Consider the following 24,334-nt stretch of genomic DNA (forward strand, 5'->3'; position numbering starts at 1 on the left):
CTATTCATATATATATATATCACCAATACATTAACCTCAAGCATTTGTCAGCCTATAAAGGGGTGCCAAATACCCCCATTGCAGGAAATTTCTGGCTCCCCTCGAATAGTAGTATCATCTTGCAAATTGGAATGAGAACGATATATCAACTGAGTAAAACGACGGAGATCCCATTACATGGCTGCTTCAAGATTATTCCAGGATATTAATAGCAGCAAGAAACTTTGATTTCATCTGAAATAGATTCAATATAATCTAAACCAACATTTGTAAAATATGAATTAGATTCAATATAAGCTACACCAAACATATGTTACTTTCAAAAGAGAGAAGAAAACTATACCAACATATGAATTTAATCTATTGTTAGTGACAACATAATAAACAATACCCTGTTTCCAGATCCTAACATTGAGCTGTAAGTCGCACATACCAGCAGCACTCTGCAGTGCCTATGAGAACCCTTTATACAGTTAAGTTACACATACAATAGAATGAGTGACAATTTACAAGCACAGAAACATAGGATCACTAGTATACAAGCACTTGGCCACACTGTACAGACCAATGGAAGCTGATGGCAATTCTCAATCCTCTAAAGCCTGATGACTGTTGGATAAATGAGTCCATTGTCCTTCCTTACATTGACTCAGTACATGAAGTCGGGTTATACAATCTCTAAGTCATCACAAAATCTTGATGTTACTTCATCTGAGGTGCGAGTCAGCCTGCAGATTAAGAACAAGAGAGCCCAGTAAAGTTCTTCAGGATTTACATAGATACAGTGGCAAACTTCATGTGCTTGAACTGAAGTGACTTATGATAAGGTGCCTAACCTCCAAGAAAAAGATGCTAAAACACTATGCACAAGTTAAGTAGCACATAGTACAGAAATTAGCTAATAATATGTTTATTGTAATAGAGATACTTTTAAGTTGCTCATATAATTTTCAGAGTTCTAGCGAAGTTCAAAGGAACAAATAGCAGATACCAACATCAATAATGGTCACTCTGCTTATACTCAGTACTGAAAAATATGAGGATCCACTTTCCTATTGGGAACAAAACGTGCTTGCTTAAAAGACATTAAAAAAATGGAATAATTGTGTCCATAGGAAATGCATTTTAAGTTCCTACGAATCGACATAACTTGCAGACTATCACACTTATTTTTCCCACCAAGAATGGATTCCCAGATAAGGAATCCTTTCAGCAGTAGTTCTAGGGAATTACAAAAAAGAACTTATAATTTTTTTTTAAAAAAAATTGACATAACTTGCACACTATCACACTGTCACACCTATCTTTCCTGCCACATACTCTTACCTTAGCTTGGCGATATCTTTCAAGCATTCGTCTGTACTGCTGTCTTGCATCAGGTGAGTCTACCATGGAAAGCACCCTTGAGAGAGCTGCATCAAGTGTTTCATCCACCTTCTGCTTTCGGAAAACCTTGGCTATGTCATCATCTTCCTCTTCGACCATTTCTGGTTCAGCCCTGAATCCTCGTAGGCCAACTCCTCTCCTACGCCATCGCAGTATGGCCTTTTCTACAACACTAACAGTCCAAAGTAACTTCTTTCTTACTTGATGACCTCTAAAATGAGCCTGCCAAAATAGACAAAGTGCAAGTATTTAAATCACTAATACACACAAATTCCTTTATTGAGTTGCACTGTGTACACGTATGAGGAAAAAGTGGACCAACAATGCAGACAAAGCTACGGAACATACTCGCTCTACACCTAGATTTACCTTCTACACAACACCTTGCGATTAAAATTAGATACATAATGACATTCCAAAGTAAAGTTCACAAATCATTCTACAACAATTAAAGCACCAATATTGTCCACAAAATCACAAATGAACTATTTTGTGAGATGGAGACAATGAGTAAGAACAATGGGAAAAGTTTGTTCGAAGTGCTTCACAAGTAATTATTGGACAAGGCTTTATGTTATGGCCAAAGTAGAAAAACTCAAGGTTACTAAGAAACCCATGTTAGCATATAAATCTAGATAAAATAAATTTGGGAAGAGCTTGACGGTTTAGTTTCATACACTTGCAAGATTAATTTATAGTAGTTCTCATATAACAAGAGTTTCCTAATTGCGAGGCACTGCACAATTACCCTGATCAAGTTTCTTCTGAGAAAAATATGTCAATCATATGGTCTTGTATTGGGACATTATTTGAAGTCAATTGAAAATGAATTAATGTTAAAGGCACAAGCTATGTAGATTATAATCTTAGCAGTAGTTTCTCAAGTTTTTCTCAAGGGCAAGACGTGCCACGAAGCAAGCAAAGTGCTAGCAGCACATAACTCCTCGACTTATTTCACCCATTAATTTTTCCTTACAGTACAACTACTTGTCAGATTGCATAGAGACACTAGATTTTTGTGTCAATTTTCACAATCAGTTGTTTCACCATTATAAAAATCTAAATCATGTTGCGGAAAAAAAAATAGACCTGACAATTATAGTACTAAAAAGTTCTAAACAAGCAAAATATATATGAGCATACATGTTAATTTTTAACCCATCAGGTCTTGTCTCATTGATACATGAAAAATAGGTAACTTTATTTCTTTTTTAAGTCAACTCAGATGTTTAACAGATTAAGAATCTTGGGAGTTTCTTTGCTTTATCCAAGAGGACCAAGACAACGTTTCTGCAACTGAACAATCAGGTGGCATTTAGAGCTTCAGCTTGGTCAGCTTTCTGTCTTTGTCATTCCAGGATTTGTCTTTTTAACCTAGAAATATGATAATTAAATGCAGTATTTTCAGAATTTCATACTTTCTGATAAACCATCAGAGTAGCAGGTGATGGAGTGCATGAGAACTTATATCTGGTGCATATGCTGTCTCATTAGATTTGTCTTAGAAGTTAGAACACAATGTTAAAGCGAGTTTTAGGTCCACATGTAACAACAATTTTCTTTAAGCAAAGGAAAGCATTCATATACGAGAAAAGGAAGCAGATCAAGTACCTGTATCTTCACAACATGCTGACGTAGAGTTAGAAAGTCCTTGCGTCCTTTCCAACCTCTGTATCGTTTCTGAATGGAAAGAGCTGCTTTATCAAACTTTTGATCATGTGCATGAGAAGGTCTATGTAACCTAGATGCAGCTGAAAGACCAAGTATGTCTTCTTGGGTCATTCCATAATCATCTTGTTTTAGAGAAGCTTCTGTTTGTCTCTTCCTGAAAGAATGAGCACGGAAAGCAGCTTGAATGCGCGCTGCAGCTTGAGCAGCATTTCTTACGGCTGCCAAAGAATACTTCAGTGAAAGCTCATCTTCCGTACTACCATGTAAGTGGACATTCCTTTCGGAAATGCTTTCAGCAGCTCTTTCTGCCTCTATTGCAGCAGAACTTTTTGAAATCTCACTTCCCTCTATATTAAGGGATGAAAGATGGCTCGTTAGAGCAATCTCTGAGAGATAGCCAGCAAGACCTTTATGGCCTCTGGCAGAAGCTAGAAAACCTGGTGTTTTTCCTAGAAAATCTTGTGGAGTGGGATCTGTCACTGCACCAGGAGAAGCACCAGCAGCAAGCAGTGCAGCAACCATTTTTTCCCTGCAAACAAACCCACATAATTTCCACATCATCAAACGTTTTCAATCATTCTATTTCACCTGAAAGGATATCAGGTAACAAAATTTGCAAAGCCAAAAATACACAATTACCTTCCAAAGTATGCAGCCCAATGAAGTGCAGTCCACCCGTTTGCATCACGAAAATTTATACCAATGCCAGCATTGATGATTGAATTTAGGGCCCACTCATATCCCAGACCAGAAATCAAATGTATAATGCCTTGCTCTTGCTTCGACAGAAAACTACCTGTTACCTTATTCCGGTGATATTTTAATGATAGCCAATGCAACAACTTATCTTTTAATAGTTCCTCCATAATCCAATCAATGGTACCTAATTGATTCTGACAGCCAATGTTGAGTGCATCAATCAATTGCTGCCAATGAGAATCAGTGGCCTTTAATATTCCAGAACAATCAACTTGACAGTCAACACCATCTTTTGGAGCACTTGAATTATCATTTTGACATATAAGCAACCGGACAAATTTGACAAGCAATAACAATTCTTCAGTATCTTTCACAGCATTCTCAGAAGGTGAAGTACCGCCAAATATAGTGGTAGTTAGATTTGAACGGAATTCAAACTCTCTAATTTCACTGCAGGACTCCCTATTTGCAGATGTGACACAAAACGTGACGTTTCCCACACTGTGTTGAGGAGTCTGGCATCGGAGGACACCTTGCTGGACAATTTCAACAGGAACCTCGACATTACCAAACATTGCCGCCCAAGGACAGTCCGAAGGATTGCAAAGAAATTCTCCAGTAATTATTACCTGCATCATATGTACAGCATATGCACCAGAGATAAGTTGCTTGAGTTTCCAGAGATACAAAAAGTTCTAGAGGAGGACAATAATGAATGTGAAATAAGAAATCTAAAAAAAATTGAGAAAATATTTTAGGCCTTCAACCGCGAGAACAAATCATGGCAAGACATAAAAATCTTTATGTAAATCGTCAATTGATTATTTCCCCGGGTAGAATGACAAAGTTTAACTCATTTATACAGGTTATTATTATTATTATTTTTTTTGGACAAAAGGCAGCAGCGTCTGCCCTATTTCATTGAAACAAAATAAAAGCAGCACCAAAATGAGTTTGTTTGAACTAAAGTCCAAACCAAACACCAACACACAGTATATCCACTCATCAACATTCAAATATCACCATAGACAACAAAGACTACGTATCCAACATAAACCCAAACAGCATAGCATATTTGAGACAAGAATAACATCTAAATTTTCTCCAGGAAATATCAAAACAAAACAAGTCCAAAGCTCCCACAGCAATCATGAATGTCCACGATCCGAATCATTTTCTTAGCCTTTTCAATTGCTTCCTCTCCTTGCAAGCCTGCCTAACAATAGAATAAAGAAATTATGCAATGCTAGATATCTTCCCAAAATCTAACTTTATCATTAAAAACTTTGTTATTCTTTTCCAACTAGACACTCCAGATCAAGGCCGCAACCCAAATAAGCAACCACTTCCTCAACTCCTTTCTACGAATCACCTTGGTATTAAAAAACCAATCCTTAGCATGCTTAGGAGTACTAGTTAAACCAGCAGCAATCACCACCTTTCCTATAAGCTTTAGGACATAGCTACATCTCACAAAAAGATGGTTCACAGACTCCTGTTTGGCACAAAACATACATCCAGCAGTACCACTCCAACATCTTTTGTGTAGATTATTTTTTGTCAAAATCCTATTTTGACACATAAACTAAAGAAAAGCTCTAACTTTTAACGGGATTTTAAGTTTCCAAATCTTCTAAAGGTACCAAGTTATGATCCCACCGTTATTAAGAAACCAATACAAAGGTTTCACAGTATATATTTCATTGCTCGCAAACCTCCACTTAATTTTATCTTTTCCTTCAGAATAACATACCCCACTATTCCCCACCAAAATTCTCAACTCCTACTCCTCACTTTTCAGATGCTTTCCTCCTATAAGTTAGATTCCAACTAGACCATTCTAAACCTCCTGCACCCTAACTATTTCATTCCAAGCAATTTCAAACAGCGTATGGAATTGATTGCTAAAACTGCAATCACCCCACTAAATATCCTTTCAAAATTGTATATCCTTCCCATTTTTTAACTCCCAACTTGTACCCGTCTGAAAAATCTTGCTGGTATGCAACACCACTCTCCAGAAAGGAGAGACCCTATTGGAGTCACCAAGATCAATGTCACCCCACCTTGAGCTTTTTATAATATCTTTGCATAACCATCTCCGCCCACAACTAATTATCAGAATTCATAAGCCTCCACCACCATGTAGCTAACAAAGCCTTATTCATATCACTAATGTCACTGATCCCCAGACTCCCATATTCCTTTCTTTTACACCTATTTCCAATGGATCAAGGAGTATCCCTTTTTAGCCTCCTCCTTTCCTTTCCACAGAAAAGTCCTCAATTTATCAATTTTTGTAATCACCCACTTTGGAATATTAAAAAAAGACAGATAATAGAGAGGAGTAGAGGTTAACACTGAGTTAATAAGGGTGATTCTCCCTCCTAAAGATAAGAGTTTACCCTCTAGCCTGCTAGCCTTTTTTTCAACTTTTTCAATTACTAGAATCAAGTCACTCTTTCTCAGCTTCCATGTAACGAAGGACCTAGGTATTTAATCGGTAGCCTTTCCACCTTATAATTCAGTAGTTTAGCAAACTTTCTTCATTCTCTAAATTATTCCCTAGATAAACAAGAGAACTTTTATTAAAATTAATCTTCAACCCTGAAACAGCTTCAAAACAATAAAGAATAAATTTTAGGATCCCAACTTCCTTCTCATCAGCCTGTAGGAAAATCAAAGTATCATTCACATACTGCAAATTGATATCCCTCAAACTTTTAAGCAAACTAGCATTTTTTGCCTGGTTAATCATTCTGTAGAAACCATCCGCAATTAGCACAAATAGGTATGAAGATAAAGGGCCTCCTTGCCTCAACCCCTTTCAACACCTAAAATACTTACCCAACTCCCCATTAAGCATCACAGCTGACCAGCTAGTTGTTGCTACTTGCACCACCTAACTAATCCAATTATCTGGGAATCCTCCCCATTCCAGAATATGTTGGAAAAAATCCCAACGAACTTTATCATAGGCTTTTTCAAAATTCAGCTTCAGCAAGAGCCCTTCTCTACTCTTTTTTACTCCAAAAATAATTTCATGGGCAAGCTGCTGCCTCCTCCTCATTCACCTCCAACCTCGGCAAGCTGCTGCCTTCTCTCCATCGTCCTCCTCATCCTCATCCTCCTTCACCTTCTCTAATCTGACTTCCTCATCCTTCTCTAGCCTCAGCAAGCCGTCGTCCTCGTCACTCCCTCTCTAATCAAAGCTCAAGCTCGGCCTCAACTCGATATGGCTTGGATCGAGCTCGACTCGAGTTGAGCCAAGCTGAGCCGAAACATCTTTGGAGGGCTCGAAATTAATTTCAAGCTAAGCCTGAGCTAGAGCCAGCTCGCTTAGGCTCGGCTCGTTTACACAACTACTAAAGACTCCATATATTTTTCAGCTTTCTCCCTCTCAAGGGCTTTCAGAATTTTTAAATTTTCTTTTCTTTTCTCATCATTGTTACCCAAATATATCCTACAATTATTAGCTATAGAGATTAGTTCACAATCAAAAAATTTTAAAAAGCAAAGGCATTGCATAAAAGGATTTGTACCTGAGTTACTTTTTCTCTTAGCTTGTTCCAAGACCTTTGTCCTCCCCACCTCAACAATTTTCTCTTAAATCTTTCCGTCCTGTCCTCCAGTTTTGATAAAATTTCTGATGCTCCATTTGGTTGGCATTTTTGGAGATGAGTTCTGTTTCTTCTTTATATATTTTCTCACTCCTGTAGACTGCACTACCTGCAATGGTTCCACCTCCATAATATTTTTCTCATTATATACAGTCATGTGCCATTCCTACTCTTCTTCAACAGCCTCCTTTTGTTCATCTATTTCCTCTTCCCAATTATTATCCTCTAGCTCTACAGAGACCTCATCTTAATTCATTTTTTTTCCATGTCTCATATTCCACAAAAATTTTCTTCCCTTTCCACAATCTTTCTCTAATAATAACTTTTTTGTCCTCTGTCAGTTCCTCCATTAAATCCTCTGAAAAGGTCTTCTCAGGGGAGTTCACTGACACATCCTCCCTCATTTTCATTTTACACTTTTCTTCTTTTGTATATGACTCCTTCCTCAGGACATCTCTAGTATATGACTCCTTCAGGTCCTCAACTATCTCAATATCTATTTGTGTCGCTGAATGATCTTCCATTGAAACATTATGCCAAATACCTTGCCTGTCTACATCTTTTTTTTCCTCTTTTCTAGCAGAACATTTAGTCGGAGTAAATTTTTTCTCACCCCAACTTCCCCAAGATTTAGAACTACTGTGTTTCATATTTTGAAGAGATCTTTCATCCATTTGAAGTATTTCTCAGGCTCTGTTTTATTCTCGGTCCTTCTACCTCACAAGAAATTTCAAAAACCATACCTTCTATGATCACAACTTACTGAATTAGAATATCCGCAATATCCTTCATCATTATTTTCAATCTAGCATATTTCAAATTTATTTTCTTGCTAGTTTGATCATCAACTGTAACCAAAACTCCAAAAGATTCAACTATTTTAAGAAAATGAATACAATTCTAATAGTGTAACAGGATACCTGAAATTCGTATCCAAATAGTCTCTCCCATTCCAATCATCTTGAAATCTTTTCTCCACTCCCAGAATTTCACCTGAGCAATCCTCAAATCTATGATCCCTAACTGGGAAACCTCCTTCATCTTCTACATTGATGGGAAATCAACAAGATACTCCTGACTCGATGTTGCTCTAGCCCTCCAAATATGCCCGCACGACCACATCGCGTCCATCACCAATTCTAGATTGTTTGCCAATATCCATCATTGTAATATGGTCACTACCATACACAATTTTAGATTAAATTCATTTTGACGTATTTCCTCCGAAGCACATAACATCACCACTAGAGATCCATCTTCTGTAAATTGCTTAACCTCTCTCCCATATTGCACAATCTTGCACAATAACCAAATCTTCCACACTTGTGACAGAGTATACTATTCTGACAATACGCGACCCAATGCCCAAGATTGCCGTGAAGCACTTATCAGTCCTCCGATTTTGATTTGGTGGAACCCTAACCTCTCTCGTATGATTTTTCTCCCTCAAGATTCTTTCCAAAGCCTAGCAAAACTTCTTTACAGAGAGGTTTGTTACTTACCCCTATCTCACCATCAAATCTCTTCTCTTCCTTCTGGTGTACACTCTTCGAAAACACCACCTCCTTAAAATCTCCGTTGCATGTGAGAATAACCGGCTCCTCTTTCAAGGATTTTCCACTCACCAAATCCCCAAATTCAAGAATTTCAAATTCAAGAATCTCGGGTCTCCACTTCTCCAAAATCGCCTTGCCCGAATCCATCCTCTTTGATGTGCTTTTTCCTAATCCTTGGGCCAAAGAAGAATTCTAGGCCAAGATCTTGAAATCTCCATCAGGGGAACCAGAGCCCATCCTCTTTCGAGGATTTTTGCAAACAGGTCCTTTATACTGGTTAAAGTTATGGATCAATTTATGACTAATCAAACCGATCAAAAATTCAGAAATCTCTATGATCCAACATTTGTAGTCAATCAGTTTAGGTTTTGTATGGGAGCACACCTTAGAATTTCCTAAAGAATATCCTATTGGACCTAATACTCCTATAAGTCTAGATTACCAGTTGTTATTAGGAAGATTCTTAAATGGTTTTTATTGTTCTTTAGTCATCTTTCTTACGTGATCTTCTAGACCATGAAGCACAGTTCAGATTTATTTCATGAATAGGACAAGAGGCTGCTACTCCTGTTGGTCATCTTTCTTATGTGGAATTCCACAGGATACTTTATATTTACAGCATGGATCTTCAAAAGGATGCAACAAAAGGTTACAGCAGATCCTATCTGGATTCAGATAGTAAAGTTTTCTCTCCTAAATTTGAAAGCATATGGCATGTTTGGACAAATAAATAATTCATTTACTTCTAGTTGTTCTTTTATCTACTCAGAAATTTTGACTGATTGGATTCTAGCTACTTATATATGTATCCTGACTATTTATCCAAAAATTACAATATATTTTGAGAAAAGAAAGATACAAAAGAGCACAACTGTAATTAATTAACAAATCCAAAAACATTTTTATCATACCTTGGTGCTTTCAGAGGAAAATGCCCATTCTGGGGAGATTTCACGAATGCTAAACCGTTGTTTCTGTGCCAAGGTTAGACTTGACTCTATTTCAAGAGAAGTATTAAGGTGATTTTGATCAAGTAACAAGCCTGAGAAGTCAGAAGGGTGTGTAATGGACATAGTCTCCATCCAATTAGTGCTTGAATATTTCCTAAGCAGCAAATCATCACCTTGGACTTGACAAGTATTTGCTGCAAAGACACGGGACTTTTCAACTTCATTCAGCAAAAAAGTTGAGGATGGTGACTCCATGGAATTGTCAGAGCCTAACAAAAATTTTCTAGTTGCAGACAGTTGAATACGCAAATCACTATCATCAAGCTGATGACCATTAGGCCTGTTTTCTGACTTTTGCCAAAGCGGGATGTCCGACTGTCCAAATGGAATAGAAGGTATTTTATCCCTTTCTAAGGAAATTGCATTCTGCAAAGAGAACCCAAATTAGTATACCTTGTGAACCTTACCAGAAATCAATAGAATTGCAGTAAGTCTGGTTATATTTCAATTCATATAAAAAATAAAATAAAACAATTAGAAATTTTCATCAAATGGTTGATTCAAAACCTGCTTGCTCTTAGAACTTAAAAGTTAAAACTTTTTGCATATAATACCCTACATTTTAACGAAATTATAGTACATATCTTGCATTCTCACTATTTATAAATTGAGCCCTATAATTTAACAAATATGTACAAAAAATACTCTATTATTAAATATGTTAGTTAAACTTAACTAAATCTGCTAACTATACTAAAAATATCCTCAACCAAATAATACTAAGAGCATTTTAGTCATTTTAGAAATAAGGGTATTTAGTTATTTAAAAATAAAATATCTCTACTTAATAAAATATTTTCACGATGTTAATTCAAATCTAACCCAAAATATTTTTTGTACATATTCGCTAAATTATAAGGCTCAATTTACAAATAATGAAAAGGCACGTAAACCATAATTTTGTTAAAAAACAGAGTGTTATATACAAAATTCCCTATAAAGTTAAAATAAATAAAAGATCAAGGTCGTTTCTATAATTAATGAAGAAAACAATAATCAAAGAGAAGCTATTCTTCAGTAGTCAAAGAAGAAAACAGGTATAGATTTTTGCCCAATTTACTGCAGTAAATGCTGACTTGACATGTTAGGACAGCACTAGAAAGAATATCTGTCAAAGGTGTTGACAAGTAAAGTTAAACTAGAGAACATGATGAAGATTCAAAATTCTCACCCTTACTTTATTTTTTGTATCCTTGGAAGGAAGCCCCAATGCTAGATCACTTGTTTCATAAGCAGAAGAATCAGTAACACTGCCATCTAAGTTCAATAATTCAGAGGTTCTTCCACTGGCATCAATCTCTGTTGAAGCTGAACATAATTCCAGCATATCTTTCCAAGATGGTGATTCGTCCATTTCAAAACTATCACCTGTACCAAGTGATTGACTTTGGTTCATTCCACAATCACCTGGATGAAATATGCAGTGGCTACATTTTGCTTCAGCCTATTCAAAATTGCTAAAATGGTTTGGCATAGCGGAAAAAGATAGAGATATAAAAAGCCAGAAAATACATGGATCAGCTATGTGTTGGATTTAAGACAGCCATCAACAGAGAAGTCATAAGGTATACATGGATTGACTTCATACAATGCACTTAAACTTTTTATCAGAGTAAAAATTGGTTTCATGACATTTTCAAAGCAGAGTAGAGTTCTAAAGAAAAATGACAGAGTAGACAACTAAAAAGAAAAATTGCACCTTAAAGCATACTCTTTACTGGCTACTTCTCTTTAACTCTGTTATTCATCTTCAGTGATGAATGACGAGAAAATCAGCTGACGAAAAGACATTTTTAAGTTTTATCACACATCGACATGGTGAACCAGTCGGGAAGAATATAGAAGGTCCATGAGGAAGAGAAGCCCAAAATTGACATAAGAAAATACAAGAGGAAAAATGATAGCATTTAGATAGCAGAGGTTCTTTCCCAAAATAACTAGAGGAAGAAGGATTCACATAGCCCAGTATAGAATAAATAACAACTCTAATGAACCTTTTAATTAAGAGAGATTCATGATAGTCCAACTGGCACATGCCCCACAATGTGCAAGAAACCCATTTTCACAGTAAAGTTTCCTTTGATTTTGAAACCATATGGTTTGGCATGACTATCAGTGTATCAACACAAATATATGTGAAGCAATGTTACATTGTTAACCACAAGTTCATCACAAAAGCCTTATGTAATTTGTAGAAACTATAATGAATCTTTTCAAATTTCATCTATTAATTAAGAGACAATCATGATACTCCAACTGACACAGGACCCAGAATGTGCAAGAAACCCATTTTCACACTTACGGATTTTCTAAACACAACCAGAAGCTCAAAGTCTATTTCAGAAAGAAACATGATGTGGCAACACCTAACTTGCTTCTATTGTATTGATAAGCTAAAATATCCAGACTAATTTTAAAAACTACTAATTGAATGAATGGAAGTACAAGAAATACCTGAAACATCCAAGGAGTGGCTAGCAACATAACTTTGTTTTCCAGCCTCTGAAATTTGAACACTCCTGCTGAATTCCAACCCATGGGGAGCTCTGGATTCTCTAGTATCAAAATCAAAAAGTCCAAAACCTTGTAACTGCTCATGGCTAGCAGGAGAATCAGACTTTATTTCTTCAAAGTAAAGGTAATCGCCATCATCACCCAAACTTAACTGCTCTGCAAGCTTTCTTAGTGCTTGATTGACCTCGGGCTGTGGAGAGTGATCATGTTTGCCTGATCTATCTGTTGTATTGTTGTTGTCTGATTCAAAGTTTTCTACAACATACTTCGAACTAACTTCTTCCACTGAACTGCACGAGCTCTGGTATGGTTCATATACCTCACTCTTTATTGGACTGATGCCTGGGGATTGGCTATTAATAATGCTGCTCATCTGATGTATTGCTGAGTTAGATTCTGTTGGTGAGTTTGAGGCTGATCCCTGAATAAATCTTCCCTGCATGACGTTTAAAAAAATTCCAAGTAAAATTGCAACATTCCTAGTTGAACCATAATGTGAATAACAATGACTATGGATTGTGACGCTCTAAGAATACAGCATCTAGAGAAGACAAGCATTATTTATAACAGAAATATGGATATTGGATAGAAAAATTTCCGTGAGTAGAGACTCAAATACTCAATCATCAAGAACAATAGATTATGCATAAATAAAACAAAAAAAAAATTTGAGGCTCTGAAGAAAAACCTGAGTTTCTTAAAGTGCACCTTATAAAAGAATCATCTTTTTGTGGAATCAGTCATTCAATCTCCTTTATAAAGAAATTCTCATAATATAAAGGTCAGCAATTTTTATGGGAAAGTAAACAACCAATCCAGCACAGTTTCTTCTAAAGCTTCACATAATAACCACAACTAAAAGATGGAAAGAATTTGCAGTTTGGCATACTCAGGTCCTCAAGAAAGAAGTCAGAAAAAATTAGCATCTTGGCACTTTTTCCCAAAAATAATTATCTTCTATTTACACAAACTGTTCAGATGTGCTACAAGCTAGTGGATTCAGGTCAGGCAAAACATTTGGAACACATTCATACTATAAAATGATCAAGAACTTCTCTCCAAAAATTTCTACTTCAAAAGTTCTTTATATAGTGCTTCACTTTTTCCAAACTAACTGAGATCCTTTGTAAATTTTCAGTAATAGGTAAATGGAATAAAAAATGCACTGATGGACTGGGGGCATTCCGACAGTCTAATATGAGCATGATATGTGGTCCAAAGTAGGCCACCTGATCTGCAAGTTACCTGCAATGAAGCTTGTTATTCGGTACCAAAAGCTCCATTTTTTTAATTTGTGAAGTGTTTCACCTTGCCAATTAAAATAAGATCAAAGGTTCAGAAAATCATAAATCTGGAAAAAGCACACCAGCAATAAAAGTAAAAGAGGCCATAAGACTCAAAAGAATAATACTGGAGCCTGTACAAATAGTTTGGCAAAAATCAGATGAAGCAGATGAAGGCGGTTCTCAAGGAACAATATTCCAGGACAGGGTGTATCTTAAGGCTTATTTTCAGGAAAAGAAGACTTACTAAAAGAAACCAGGACAACAGAATGGAGCACCAGAATAGGTACACAAAACTACTTCGAGAAATTTGTGTAGGTTGAGCATTGTGATGCACAATTGGAACCATACTTCCATCAAAAACACAAAATGAAATTTCGCTTAATTGAATGTAACATCAAGTAAAAGATAACAGAACTTTCATCATTGTTGTACAGACATTGTTCCAGGAATGTTTGAAGACTTTGCAATGATTTAAGATGAAATTTAAATTTTCGAGATATCTTCTTTTCTTGGTATTGTACCTTCCATTTTAGATTAAAACCTTTTTTCCATTTTAGTTAACTAGTTGCATTATTACCAATATATTTAATGGTGAAATTCAAGTATGCAAAGGAAAGTCAGTAACAAACCTCAGCCACTTCTCTATAGTGAACAAGTACGATGTGCTCATAGGCCCTGCAAATAGAAGTAATATCAAATAGAATTGACCAGTTAGAAAAGTACTGTATCAAACAGCAGAAAAGGCTAACTGATGAATATTAGTAGGAAAATGTGATTACACTGACTGAGTATGGCACAAGTTTCTGAAAGTTACATTACGCATGATTACACTGACTAGATTGGTCATTTATGCAATACCTTGAACTTGGTGAAGATATGATTTTAAGGAAAATGACATGATACAGAATAACTGTATGGTGATTATAATTGTAATTAAGGGAGCAATCAACAAGAACCTGTTGTAGATTCATAGAAGCTTGGCTGGGTGAGGTGTGCCAACAAAGTCAAAGATCAAACATGATGTAAATGGTTCACAATTAAGAATAGGTCTGCCATAGAGTTGTCTATAATGTATGGCATACATCAATTAATTAATAAAGGTGGTCTTGATCTAGACATTTAAAATTGCATGTAATAAAAATTTCTTTCAAAAATGGCTGATTCTGCCATCTGAACTGTAAATCAAACAATCTCCTTGTATTTCTTGATAAAGTTGTAAGTTGCCAAAACCACCTAATGGTTATGTACAGAGCTCTCAGAATAACTTAGAACCATAACTTTGGGTATTTACGCATTAGACATATTGTGTATGATGTCATCAGTGTAAGTTTTAAACAATGAAGTATATATAAATGGACAAACATACTTTGAGTAACTTATGAGTCCCCTGCCCACTTTTAAATCTGGATGTCTGCTCCTTCCTTTCTGTTGGTAGTTATGACTATCAAATTACTGGAAAAGTTGGCATGTCATGCTAGTACTATAATTAATTAGTGATCATATATAGTGGTAAAGTGCTCCCTTTTCAACTGGCATTGCTTGTGTAATCTGACAAGATATAAAAGGTGAATAAAACACTGCTTCACTAGACATGGATTCTTTTTACTGCAAAGAAAAGAATCAGAAAGTGATGTGACAGAACATGCTTGACACTTTACCAGAGAAAAGGGCTTCCCAGAGTACGGTACTCTTGGAGAGAAGAACAGAACGAGTTAATAGGACTCTCAAGTATATCATTTTTGGATACAAAGAAATGATAATATAAGGAAAATAGTTGGAATAGTTGTGATATGTGCAGCGGAAATCACAATGCCAACTCTAAGGAGGAATGACTCAGTTCACGTGAAAGATGCCACAGGAGGGAGGTAGAGAAAGTTAGAATTAATAGAATATAGAGGACACTGCAAAACAACATATATATATATTACAGCCTGTGAAGCATATTCAAGATGTCTGCTTTTCCTTCAAAATTCAAAGATCATGAGTGATCAATCCACCTGAACAACCTGAAATGCCCAGATTGCTCTTCATTTTACTTAAGTGCATGCATAAAAAGTACATAAAATTGACAGAAGATCAGCATGCTCGTCCATTACAATAATATGACAAATAAAGAGAAGACACCTTTACGGAAACAAATAAGTATGAAAATGAACAGTAACTACTATTATTTCTCGAAAATTTGTTGAAAATCTTTCCACTTACTTATCCAGGATCCAATAACTTCTCCTTTGAAAGTATGGATTTTGCTCTCCATGAGCATAATAACAATTCAAAGCATCGATATTCCCGACCTGGAAACATTAAGAAAATGTTAGGACATCCTTCCCTGAAAAAAAAAAAAACTATTCGTCTATAATGAGCAGATGTGGACAATTGCCAACTTCTTATGAATCGAGTTAAATGTACATGTGCAATCCTAAGATTCACTGCCACCACAAGTATGTATAGGTAATCAAGCTAATTAAGAGATTGGGGAGACATCTGTTTGATGGCTCCAGAGTGGCTATTAGACACCAGCAGGTGAAGGGTTCAACATAATCCGAAAAGTACAATTTCACACCACTGGTACAATTATATTTGAACCAATATGCAGATTTAATGTATACATTTGTCGGTACTCAATAGTTTTATTAAATAATGATTAAGCTAACCTGTTAGAGAGAAAACTGATTTTTATTCATCTCCAAAACTAGGATTGATTTTGAGATTATATTAGATCTTATTACAATTTTAGGCAGATGCAGACACCATCTTTCTTAAACCTCATCAAATAATATAGCCTAAAAAGACATTTTTCAATTTTGTTCATTTTCTGAGAGATTCTGATCATTGTTTCAATATATTTTAAGTAACTAAAACAGTATACGATAGAAGATACTAACAACAACATATTAAATAAAGCTTTTAACTTTTAAATGCCACCCAACAAACAATGTATCAGCTGGCATATCTCGTGCTGACAAGCTGCCTAAATGAGAACCATAGCCTTGGCACCGTACAAACAAACAAGTGTGAGAGAGAGAGAGAGAGAGAGAGAGAGAGAGAGAGAGAGAGAGAGAGATCCTAATACGCATGCACGCAGACACAGATGCACCAATACAATCAAGTATGCACAAAAGAATGCATTCTACTTACATTAACAGTTGCATACTACTATAGTAAGCCTTCCACATATTTAGTTCATTGTTTTTGTCCCTATAGACAAGAAAAACTTATAATTGCTTTCGTTGCCTCTAAACTAAAATTCTTCTCATTTTTTTCTTCTATTTCTCAAATGCTCAGAACTGGAGCTCCTAATAAAAGAGATCATAATACACTCAAAAATACCAACTCCTTTACTTCTTCTCAATAAAAACTATACCATGATAAAGCTTCTCCATGGCAATTAGCTCATGGCCATTTTCTGGGCATCTTTGTTCAAAGCTGTTCGTAATGAAATTTCACTTCCATATCTTCATTCGTTCACTATAAGCTTAGAGCTCAACAGGTTATGCAGTTTCACTCAATCAAGGACATGATTTAGAGCACAGAATATCAAGCCAACTTTTGTTCTAGTCCACCATTCTGCAACCCCTTCTTTTAACTTCACTAACCCCTTCTTGAAGGCCAGTTCTTATTAACGACCTAATCGAAATCTACATTAGATAGATGGGTTTAATGGAAATTTTACGATTATCGATGATTCTTCATTATACAAAAACCTAGTAATGGGCATCCGAAACTCCCACTAATGCCAGGTCAGCCTTCTCCAGATGTTAGAGACACAATCTCCAGTGACTTGAACTTGTGATGAGATTTCAGATGGTCGCAAGTATTACCACTGCACTAGGTGAAATTTGAAACCTTCTACAATAACCTATACATTGAAAAGGGAGCAGTTATATGGAAAATGTAGCAAAATGTCCTAACACGAACCTTGAGTTTCTCATGAGCTTCTCCTCCGTTTCTTCCATCTTTCTTCTTCCGCCATGCATGTCCATCTTTCCGGAAAAATCGGAGCACCCTACGGTTGAAAAGGAACAATGAACCACCTATTGATAAATTAACAACGTCAGCTTATAGCCTGATACATGAAGATGGTCAGCAACACCAAGCTTCTAAAAGAAAGAGTTGCTCAATACTAGGTGGCCTATCAGGAGCCTGCGAAGTGATTGGATATCTCTCATGATTCTGTAAAATATATAGAATTTCAGAAGGCTTCAGCCATCGTTTCTGAGCTTCCCTCCTGAGAAAGTCGATATCAAAGCCTGAAAACAGTAACAAGTTGAGTTGAAACCATTCAATTGCTTCCACAGAACTTTATCAATGACAGACAGAGGAGAACAAAATTATAACTCGTCTCAATTTCACATAACTACTTTATCTTTTCCCTAAACTCATCTACCCAAAACAATTTGAAATTTTTAAGTAAACAGTAATAAGCTGATCGCCATTCTTCAAAAGATACTTATTGCAACTACTTTAAATTAATTTCCCCAAACTTCAAAACAACAACTCCCGCAATCGATTCCCTTCATCAGAACCTTCAGTCAAGAAAGATACCGATCGAATCAAACAGGATTCCGCGTTTACCTTGTCCCATCGCCGTCGTTCCTAAGCTCCAACGGAAGTGATCCGATCACAGCTAAGTGGAAACGCGAGAGATATCGAAGGAAGCAATTCAACCCTAGGGATACTTCGAAGAACAAGAAAAGAAACTATTCGGATCGACGAATGAGAGAGAGAGAGAGAGAGAGAGAGGAGATAGTGGGAGGGAGGGAGGGAGGTGGAGTCGTTCCCTCCGTAGACCAAATATCTATTGGCATAAAGAAGGTGAGGTGGCCGCTTAAAATTCTCGATTCAATAAAAGACTATTAATTTCTCTCTCCTAATTGTACAATTGAAATTAATTAGTACTAAATAAAATTAAGAGTTTTTTACCAAACTAGCCCTCTTCCAAAACTTTTTTACCAGAATAGACTACCCTCAACCTTTTACCAAATGGGGTCTAATTCACTATAGCCATAACAAAAACACTTAATTGATTAACATTTTTTTCTTAGGCAAAAATACCGATCAGTTTAGTGTTTTTATCTGGTCCTAAAAACGTTGATTTATTCAACGTTTTATGTATATAAATCTCATTAACTTAGTCTTTCAGTAATTTAGAGAAAAAATTATTTGGTGATAAAAACGCTGAATTGATCAATATTTTTCAGTGTTTTTATTACGGCTATAGTGAATTAGACCTCATTTGATAAATAAGTTTAAGGGTGGTCTATTTTAGTAAAAAATTTAAAAAATGAGGCTATTTTGAACTCTAAAATTAACGCGGTCATATGAACCGGGAAGTACCGATCACTTTTCTAAATTCTAAATTATAAAGATAAATTAGTCATATTTTATTTCCTTTTCTTTTCTATCCATTTTCTTAATAAAAATAAAAAATAATAATAAATTGGTAGAAATTGTTGCTCTTATTATTAGGAAACCGATATAAGAATAAATAATAAAAAAAAAGAGGTTTATCTATTTGATATCAATTTATTCATTATTTTTCTATTTTCTTTTTTCTAATTCTAGTGAAGTGAGTTCTTCTAGAATAATAATCATTATTAACTCAGTTTCAACTCAATTTATTGTTGCATATAACATACCCAATTGTCCTCTCAAAAGAAAAATATACTGAATGGCCATTTTAGGCTAAATTATAATATTTTTTTTTTTGCTTCCAATACATAATATAATTAAAAAAAATTATTGTTTTGAAAGCATAATGGATCTATATATACACCTACATTGAGAATAAACAAAATACACCATAAATTAATAAAAAAAATAAAATTAGTCAATAAATATTAAGTAATAAATAAACTCGATCATATCATTGGCGCCTCTTGCGCTGATCCACACATCATTATGTCATGTCAGTGATGTCCGCATCATTCTTCTCTTAAAAATTATTTATGGAAAAGCATAGGTAATTCGTTACTTGAGGTGTCTATATGTACACCCGATATATTCTTAAATGTTAGATTAGGTGGACTGAGGAAGAAAACTCCAAAATGTTAGCCTCGTGTTAAACATTATTTTTATATCGAAATGGACTGCCACTCAAACTAGTAAGACATTAATAATATCAACTTTTTATTTTTAACCCTTTATAACCCTTTATAATGCTGCCTCGCCAAATAAAAAACTAAGTGAATTTTTAGTACAGATAATCCTTTATAAAAAAATGAAATAATAATGCCAAATCTTTTTAGCGGTTATATATGTAAAATGCTGAATTTATTAGTGATTTATCTAAAATATTTTGAATAAATGCTAATAGAGACGGAGACCGCTAAGTCTTAGACAATAAAAATAGTATAGATTAAGACGGAGGTAGGTCCTAAAAATATCCTAATTTTATAGAAGACAAAAAAATTATGCCCTGTTACTATTTAAATTAGAAAAAGGTATATAAATACAGAATTAAATATTAAATCAAATAAGGGTACTTTAGAGTTGAATTCTCTATTCCATTAATTGTGGACAGGATCAAATTAGTCTGAGTGTCAAATATTAGATATCTATATAGTAGGATATAAATAATAATAATAAAGATAAAGGGCAGGGTGAGGCATCATAATATAAATTAATAATTTTATAACTTCTTATATTACAAATTATAAAATAAATTAGACATGGGATTAATAAATAATAATATTCAAAACTATGCAACTCATGGTTGAGAAAAAGACAGCTTAGCATAAAAAGTAAACACCTATCAGAGAATTGGTGATTAAAAACAAACAAAGACATCATATAAAAGATAAGATCTTTCTCTATAAGTTAGATGGTTCTACTTCAATTCCCATCAGCCCTTTCTTAACAATTAAGAACCACCACAAATTATCTAGATGTGTTAACACAAAGGGGTTTTTTTTACAAATAACATCCTATATTTTATAATTTATACTCTGTCTTTGAAGAGTTTATAACTCGACCATTTCTTTTTCCCTATAATTCTTATTTAATATATTAATGTAAAATTTCAAAAGTTATGGATATCTAGATTAACTTAGACGGTATACAGAATAATTTAGAAATATCTAAATTACCCCAGTCTTCTTCATTTTTTATTTTTCTTCCAAAGAAGAAGAAGAAAAGGAGGAGGAGGAGGAAGGGGAGGGGATAAGATGAGGAAAGGTGGTGGCGAAGGCGACGGTGAAGGAGGTAGGTGGGAAAGATGGTAGAGGAATATAGAAAATAAAAGAAAATTGTTAGGTTATTTAATAACTTGGTTGATGTTACTTAGTCAAAACAACGTTAGGGTGTTAAATAATAATTATAAAGAAAAAGGAAAGATCGAGTTACAAAATATTTAAAGACGGGATTATAAATCATTAAATAGGTAAAATATAGAATATGATCTATACAAATTTCTAATATAAAATATAAGAAATCTAATTGTATACCACTCTTCTTACATGAGAGCACACAACTTTGAGGAAGCCAATAAGCCACCACTGTAATCTAATGATTGATCTTACTAACTCATAACTAAGGCTAGGTTCATTTTGATCCATAAGTTCTAGTTCATTTGTAGAATAATTTATCCTAACTTTAAACGAGAAGATAGTTCCACATATTGTTTATGTGAAACTACCTATTCATGATAAAGGAATGTGATAATTATACTTAGACCTCATAAATTATTATTATTATATTTTATATATTTCTTTCAAACTTTTTTTATGACATATAGTATGTATTAGTTATTGAAAATGTCTCACACCCTTACATCATAGATGAGAAAAAACTAAGAAGACCAAGATAGCTACTCACCAAAAATAAGGATATTTTGGTAACTAATAAGCTAAATATATCATATAGCTCTGTTCACATAGTTTACGCTTGACTACTTATAAATAGAAAATATAATAAATAATTAACATAATTCAAAGTGTAATTAATAGTATATTTTTTTACAGAATAAATCTTTTTTTAACTTTTTAAAAATTGGTCACATTTCTTTATTATTATTATTATTATTTGGAGCTTTTCTTTTTCCTACTTTTTAAAAGGTATTAAAGGTACTTTATCCCTTACATCCACATCTAGAAGGATGCAAACGACAAGGAAAGTTCACCTTACAATTATATGAGTAGTGTTATACTCATTTGGTCTAGAAGAGCTATTTTTTATATATTTTTTTTGTATTTGATTATAATACTATAATAAAGATTGTCATGAATAAATAAAAAGGATAAATAGAGCTAAATATTAAAAATACTCTCGATGCTTTTAAAAGAGTAGTTGTTCTTTATTTGTAACCATATCCCAGATAAATAAATACAAATAATTTTCCGACACGGATAGAAGATCGAGTCTTAAACTGAAACAAATTATGACATTTTTTAGACACAATTAATACAACTACGCAGAGTTTCAAAAAAATATATATCATATGTCAAATATATATAACATTTGTAAAATTAATCTCTACAAATAATAAAGAATAACATTATTAATATTAATATAAGTATTCACCATCTAAATAAGCAAACTAAAAACTATAAATTATTTTTAAAAAATGTTTAGGTAAATATATATCTATATCTGACCTGTATTTAAATTCATATTCATTTTTTTTTCTCAAAAATTCTTCTTGTGTCCCGGCCAAGTAGAAATTTTTACTTGAATCTGATTCATACCGAGTCGGATAGTGGATTAGGTTAGAGTTAATCCGACCCAAGCACAACCATGAAAAATGCCTCACATAAAATGATGAACAATACTATCAATCATGCACAGGCTTATCAAATCTCTAAATAAATTGTTAGTAAAGAAAATAAGTTTTTGGTATCTAATTATATCAAAGCTCTAAAACTTCTTGCATCTTCTGTTTCCCAAATGGGTGATACATTGAGATATACTCTTAGAATGGGAGACATCAAAAGAGGACGCCAAGGTGATGTTAGGATAATCTAATTAATTGTCCTTTATGTATGCAAATATATATGAAGCAATGAACAAACTATGATAGGTTAATCCTTCAAGTCAAGTCCCTAATCTGGCAACAAAGAATTTGAAGCATACCTTGGATAATTCCTTCATACCATGAAGCTCAATTTTGAGGAGATATTACACCAAGAATTTGAACATAGTTTGTGCATCACATTCTTCCTATTTTTAAGATGGAATTTGCCAAACCCTTCTTTTATGCTAAGATTGATGCTAAGTGTACTATAAATATTACTGGTAAAATATGCAAAACAATGAGAAAAACGGTAGAAATAGTGTTAGTTTTTAGCTTTATCTTATTGTTTTGAATTTCAAGTAAATCGGATAATTCACATGTGGATCTATTCCGCTAGGAATTTTACTCATATAAATAGGAGTGGATATATGTTGATAATTATTATTAAACAAATCTAAGTTTAGCCAAGTTATTATTTTCATCCTTATATTTTATTATAGCCGTTAGAGCATCTCCAACCGAACCGAGCTCCAAAACTCTAAATTTGAAGCCCGATGGAGCTCCAATCGGGCTCCAAATAGGGAGCTCCAAATATGGAGCCCCATAAAACAATTTGAAGCCCAACTACAATAATATTTACCTTTTAGAAATGCCAATTTTGCCCTACAAAAGCTTAATTTAAAATTTAAAATTTCGTTTGTATCCTTTATTAAATAATCTAATTAATTAAACTGAATGTATAATTAGTTTTGCTAATTAATTTTTAACAAGAATAGTACCATTAGAATGCTTTCATTAAGATCTTTAAATTATTTAAGTTATTTTAAATATTTTATTTTTATTTTTTGTAATATAATTTTGATGTTTTTAATTAAAAAAATAATAATTTAAAATTATTTCTGAAACTATTGAATATTAGTCTTATTATAAAGATATTGATGAGAGTTTCTAACCATAATTGGAGTAGATCATAATAGTATAACTCTTTCAAGCATCCAAACCTTAGCCACCTTCTTCCACCAGTAGTCAGTCTACCTTACGGTCGTCCACCACTCTCCGACGATTGTTGCAACATCAGATATTTACTGTCCTGCCCTATTCTGACCTATCTCCACTGTTTTATTTTTAAATTTTTATTCCGACTCCAATTTAAGTGAAACCAAAGCCACTAGAAATCTAACTCGCGAGACTACCTCCACCTAAATTTGTATAATTTTATTACGTTTAGATCAATCCAAATCTGATTCATAATAAATAGTTCCTTGAGAAGTCCTAGCTAGCTAGTACGAGAACAACAAGACTAACATAGATTATGAAGCATAACTTGAACATATGGCAAGAATACAACTTTTACCAAGAAAAAAAGAGAACACTATGAAATTGATCCCTTCATATAATTATAGGGAAAAGGAGAATTATCTAGTGAATAAAGTAATACAAGCCAAACTAACTTTGTAGCTTTTATAACTTCTTATAGACCATTGGTCACAGAGACCACCGACAATAAACTTTGTAGCAACTTTGGAGCATATTAATCAAGCTTTGCAATAATTCTAAAATACAAATGATGAATTTAGATATTTTAGGTTTTAAATTTATAGAATATTCATTATCGGCTGCCGTTAGGTTAAGTTTAACTTAC

At 34.2% G+C, this 24,334-nt stretch overlaps 1 protein-coding gene across 4 annotated transcripts; it reads right to left on the reverse strand.

Moving 5' to 3' along the window:
* Positions 1-242: 242 nt before the first annotated feature.
* On the reverse strand, positions 243-18,479 carry LOC140778073 (calmodulin-binding transcription activator 4-like). 4 transcript variants are annotated; one of them, XM_073122626.1, is made up of 12 exons: positions 18,318-18,479; positions 17,867-17,992; positions 17,661-17,776; positions 15,948-16,036; positions 14,372-14,417; positions 12,397-12,892; positions 11,114-11,310; positions 9,844-10,308; positions 3,697-4,385; positions 2,998-3,586; positions 1,327-1,608; positions 243-728 (listed from the first exon to the last, which is right to left on the reverse strand). In XM_073122626.1, exons 1-12 carry the CDS (start codon positions 18,325-18,327, stop codon positions 708-710), a joined length of 3,126 nt encoding a protein of 1,041 aa, XP_072978727.1. In that variant the 5' UTR covers positions 18,328-18,479; the 3' UTR covers positions 243-707. The 4 variants fall into 4 exon arrangements, with proteins under 4 accessions (XP_072978727.1, XP_072978718.1, XP_072978710.1 ...); XM_073122617.1 differs by having other exon boundaries at positions 11,120-11,349; XM_073122609.1 differs by having other exon boundaries at positions 11,114-11,349.
* Between the last annotated feature and the right edge of the window lie 5,855 nt (positions 18,480-24,334).

This window comes from Typha angustifolia, chromosome 3 (genome assembly GCF_048772165.1).
Source record: "Typha angustifolia cultivar Huaian chromosome 3, ASM4877216v1, whole genome shotgun sequence".
Classification (NCBI taxonomy): domain Eukaryota; kingdom Viridiplantae; phylum Streptophyta; class Magnoliopsida; order Poales; family Typhaceae; genus Typha; species Typha angustifolia.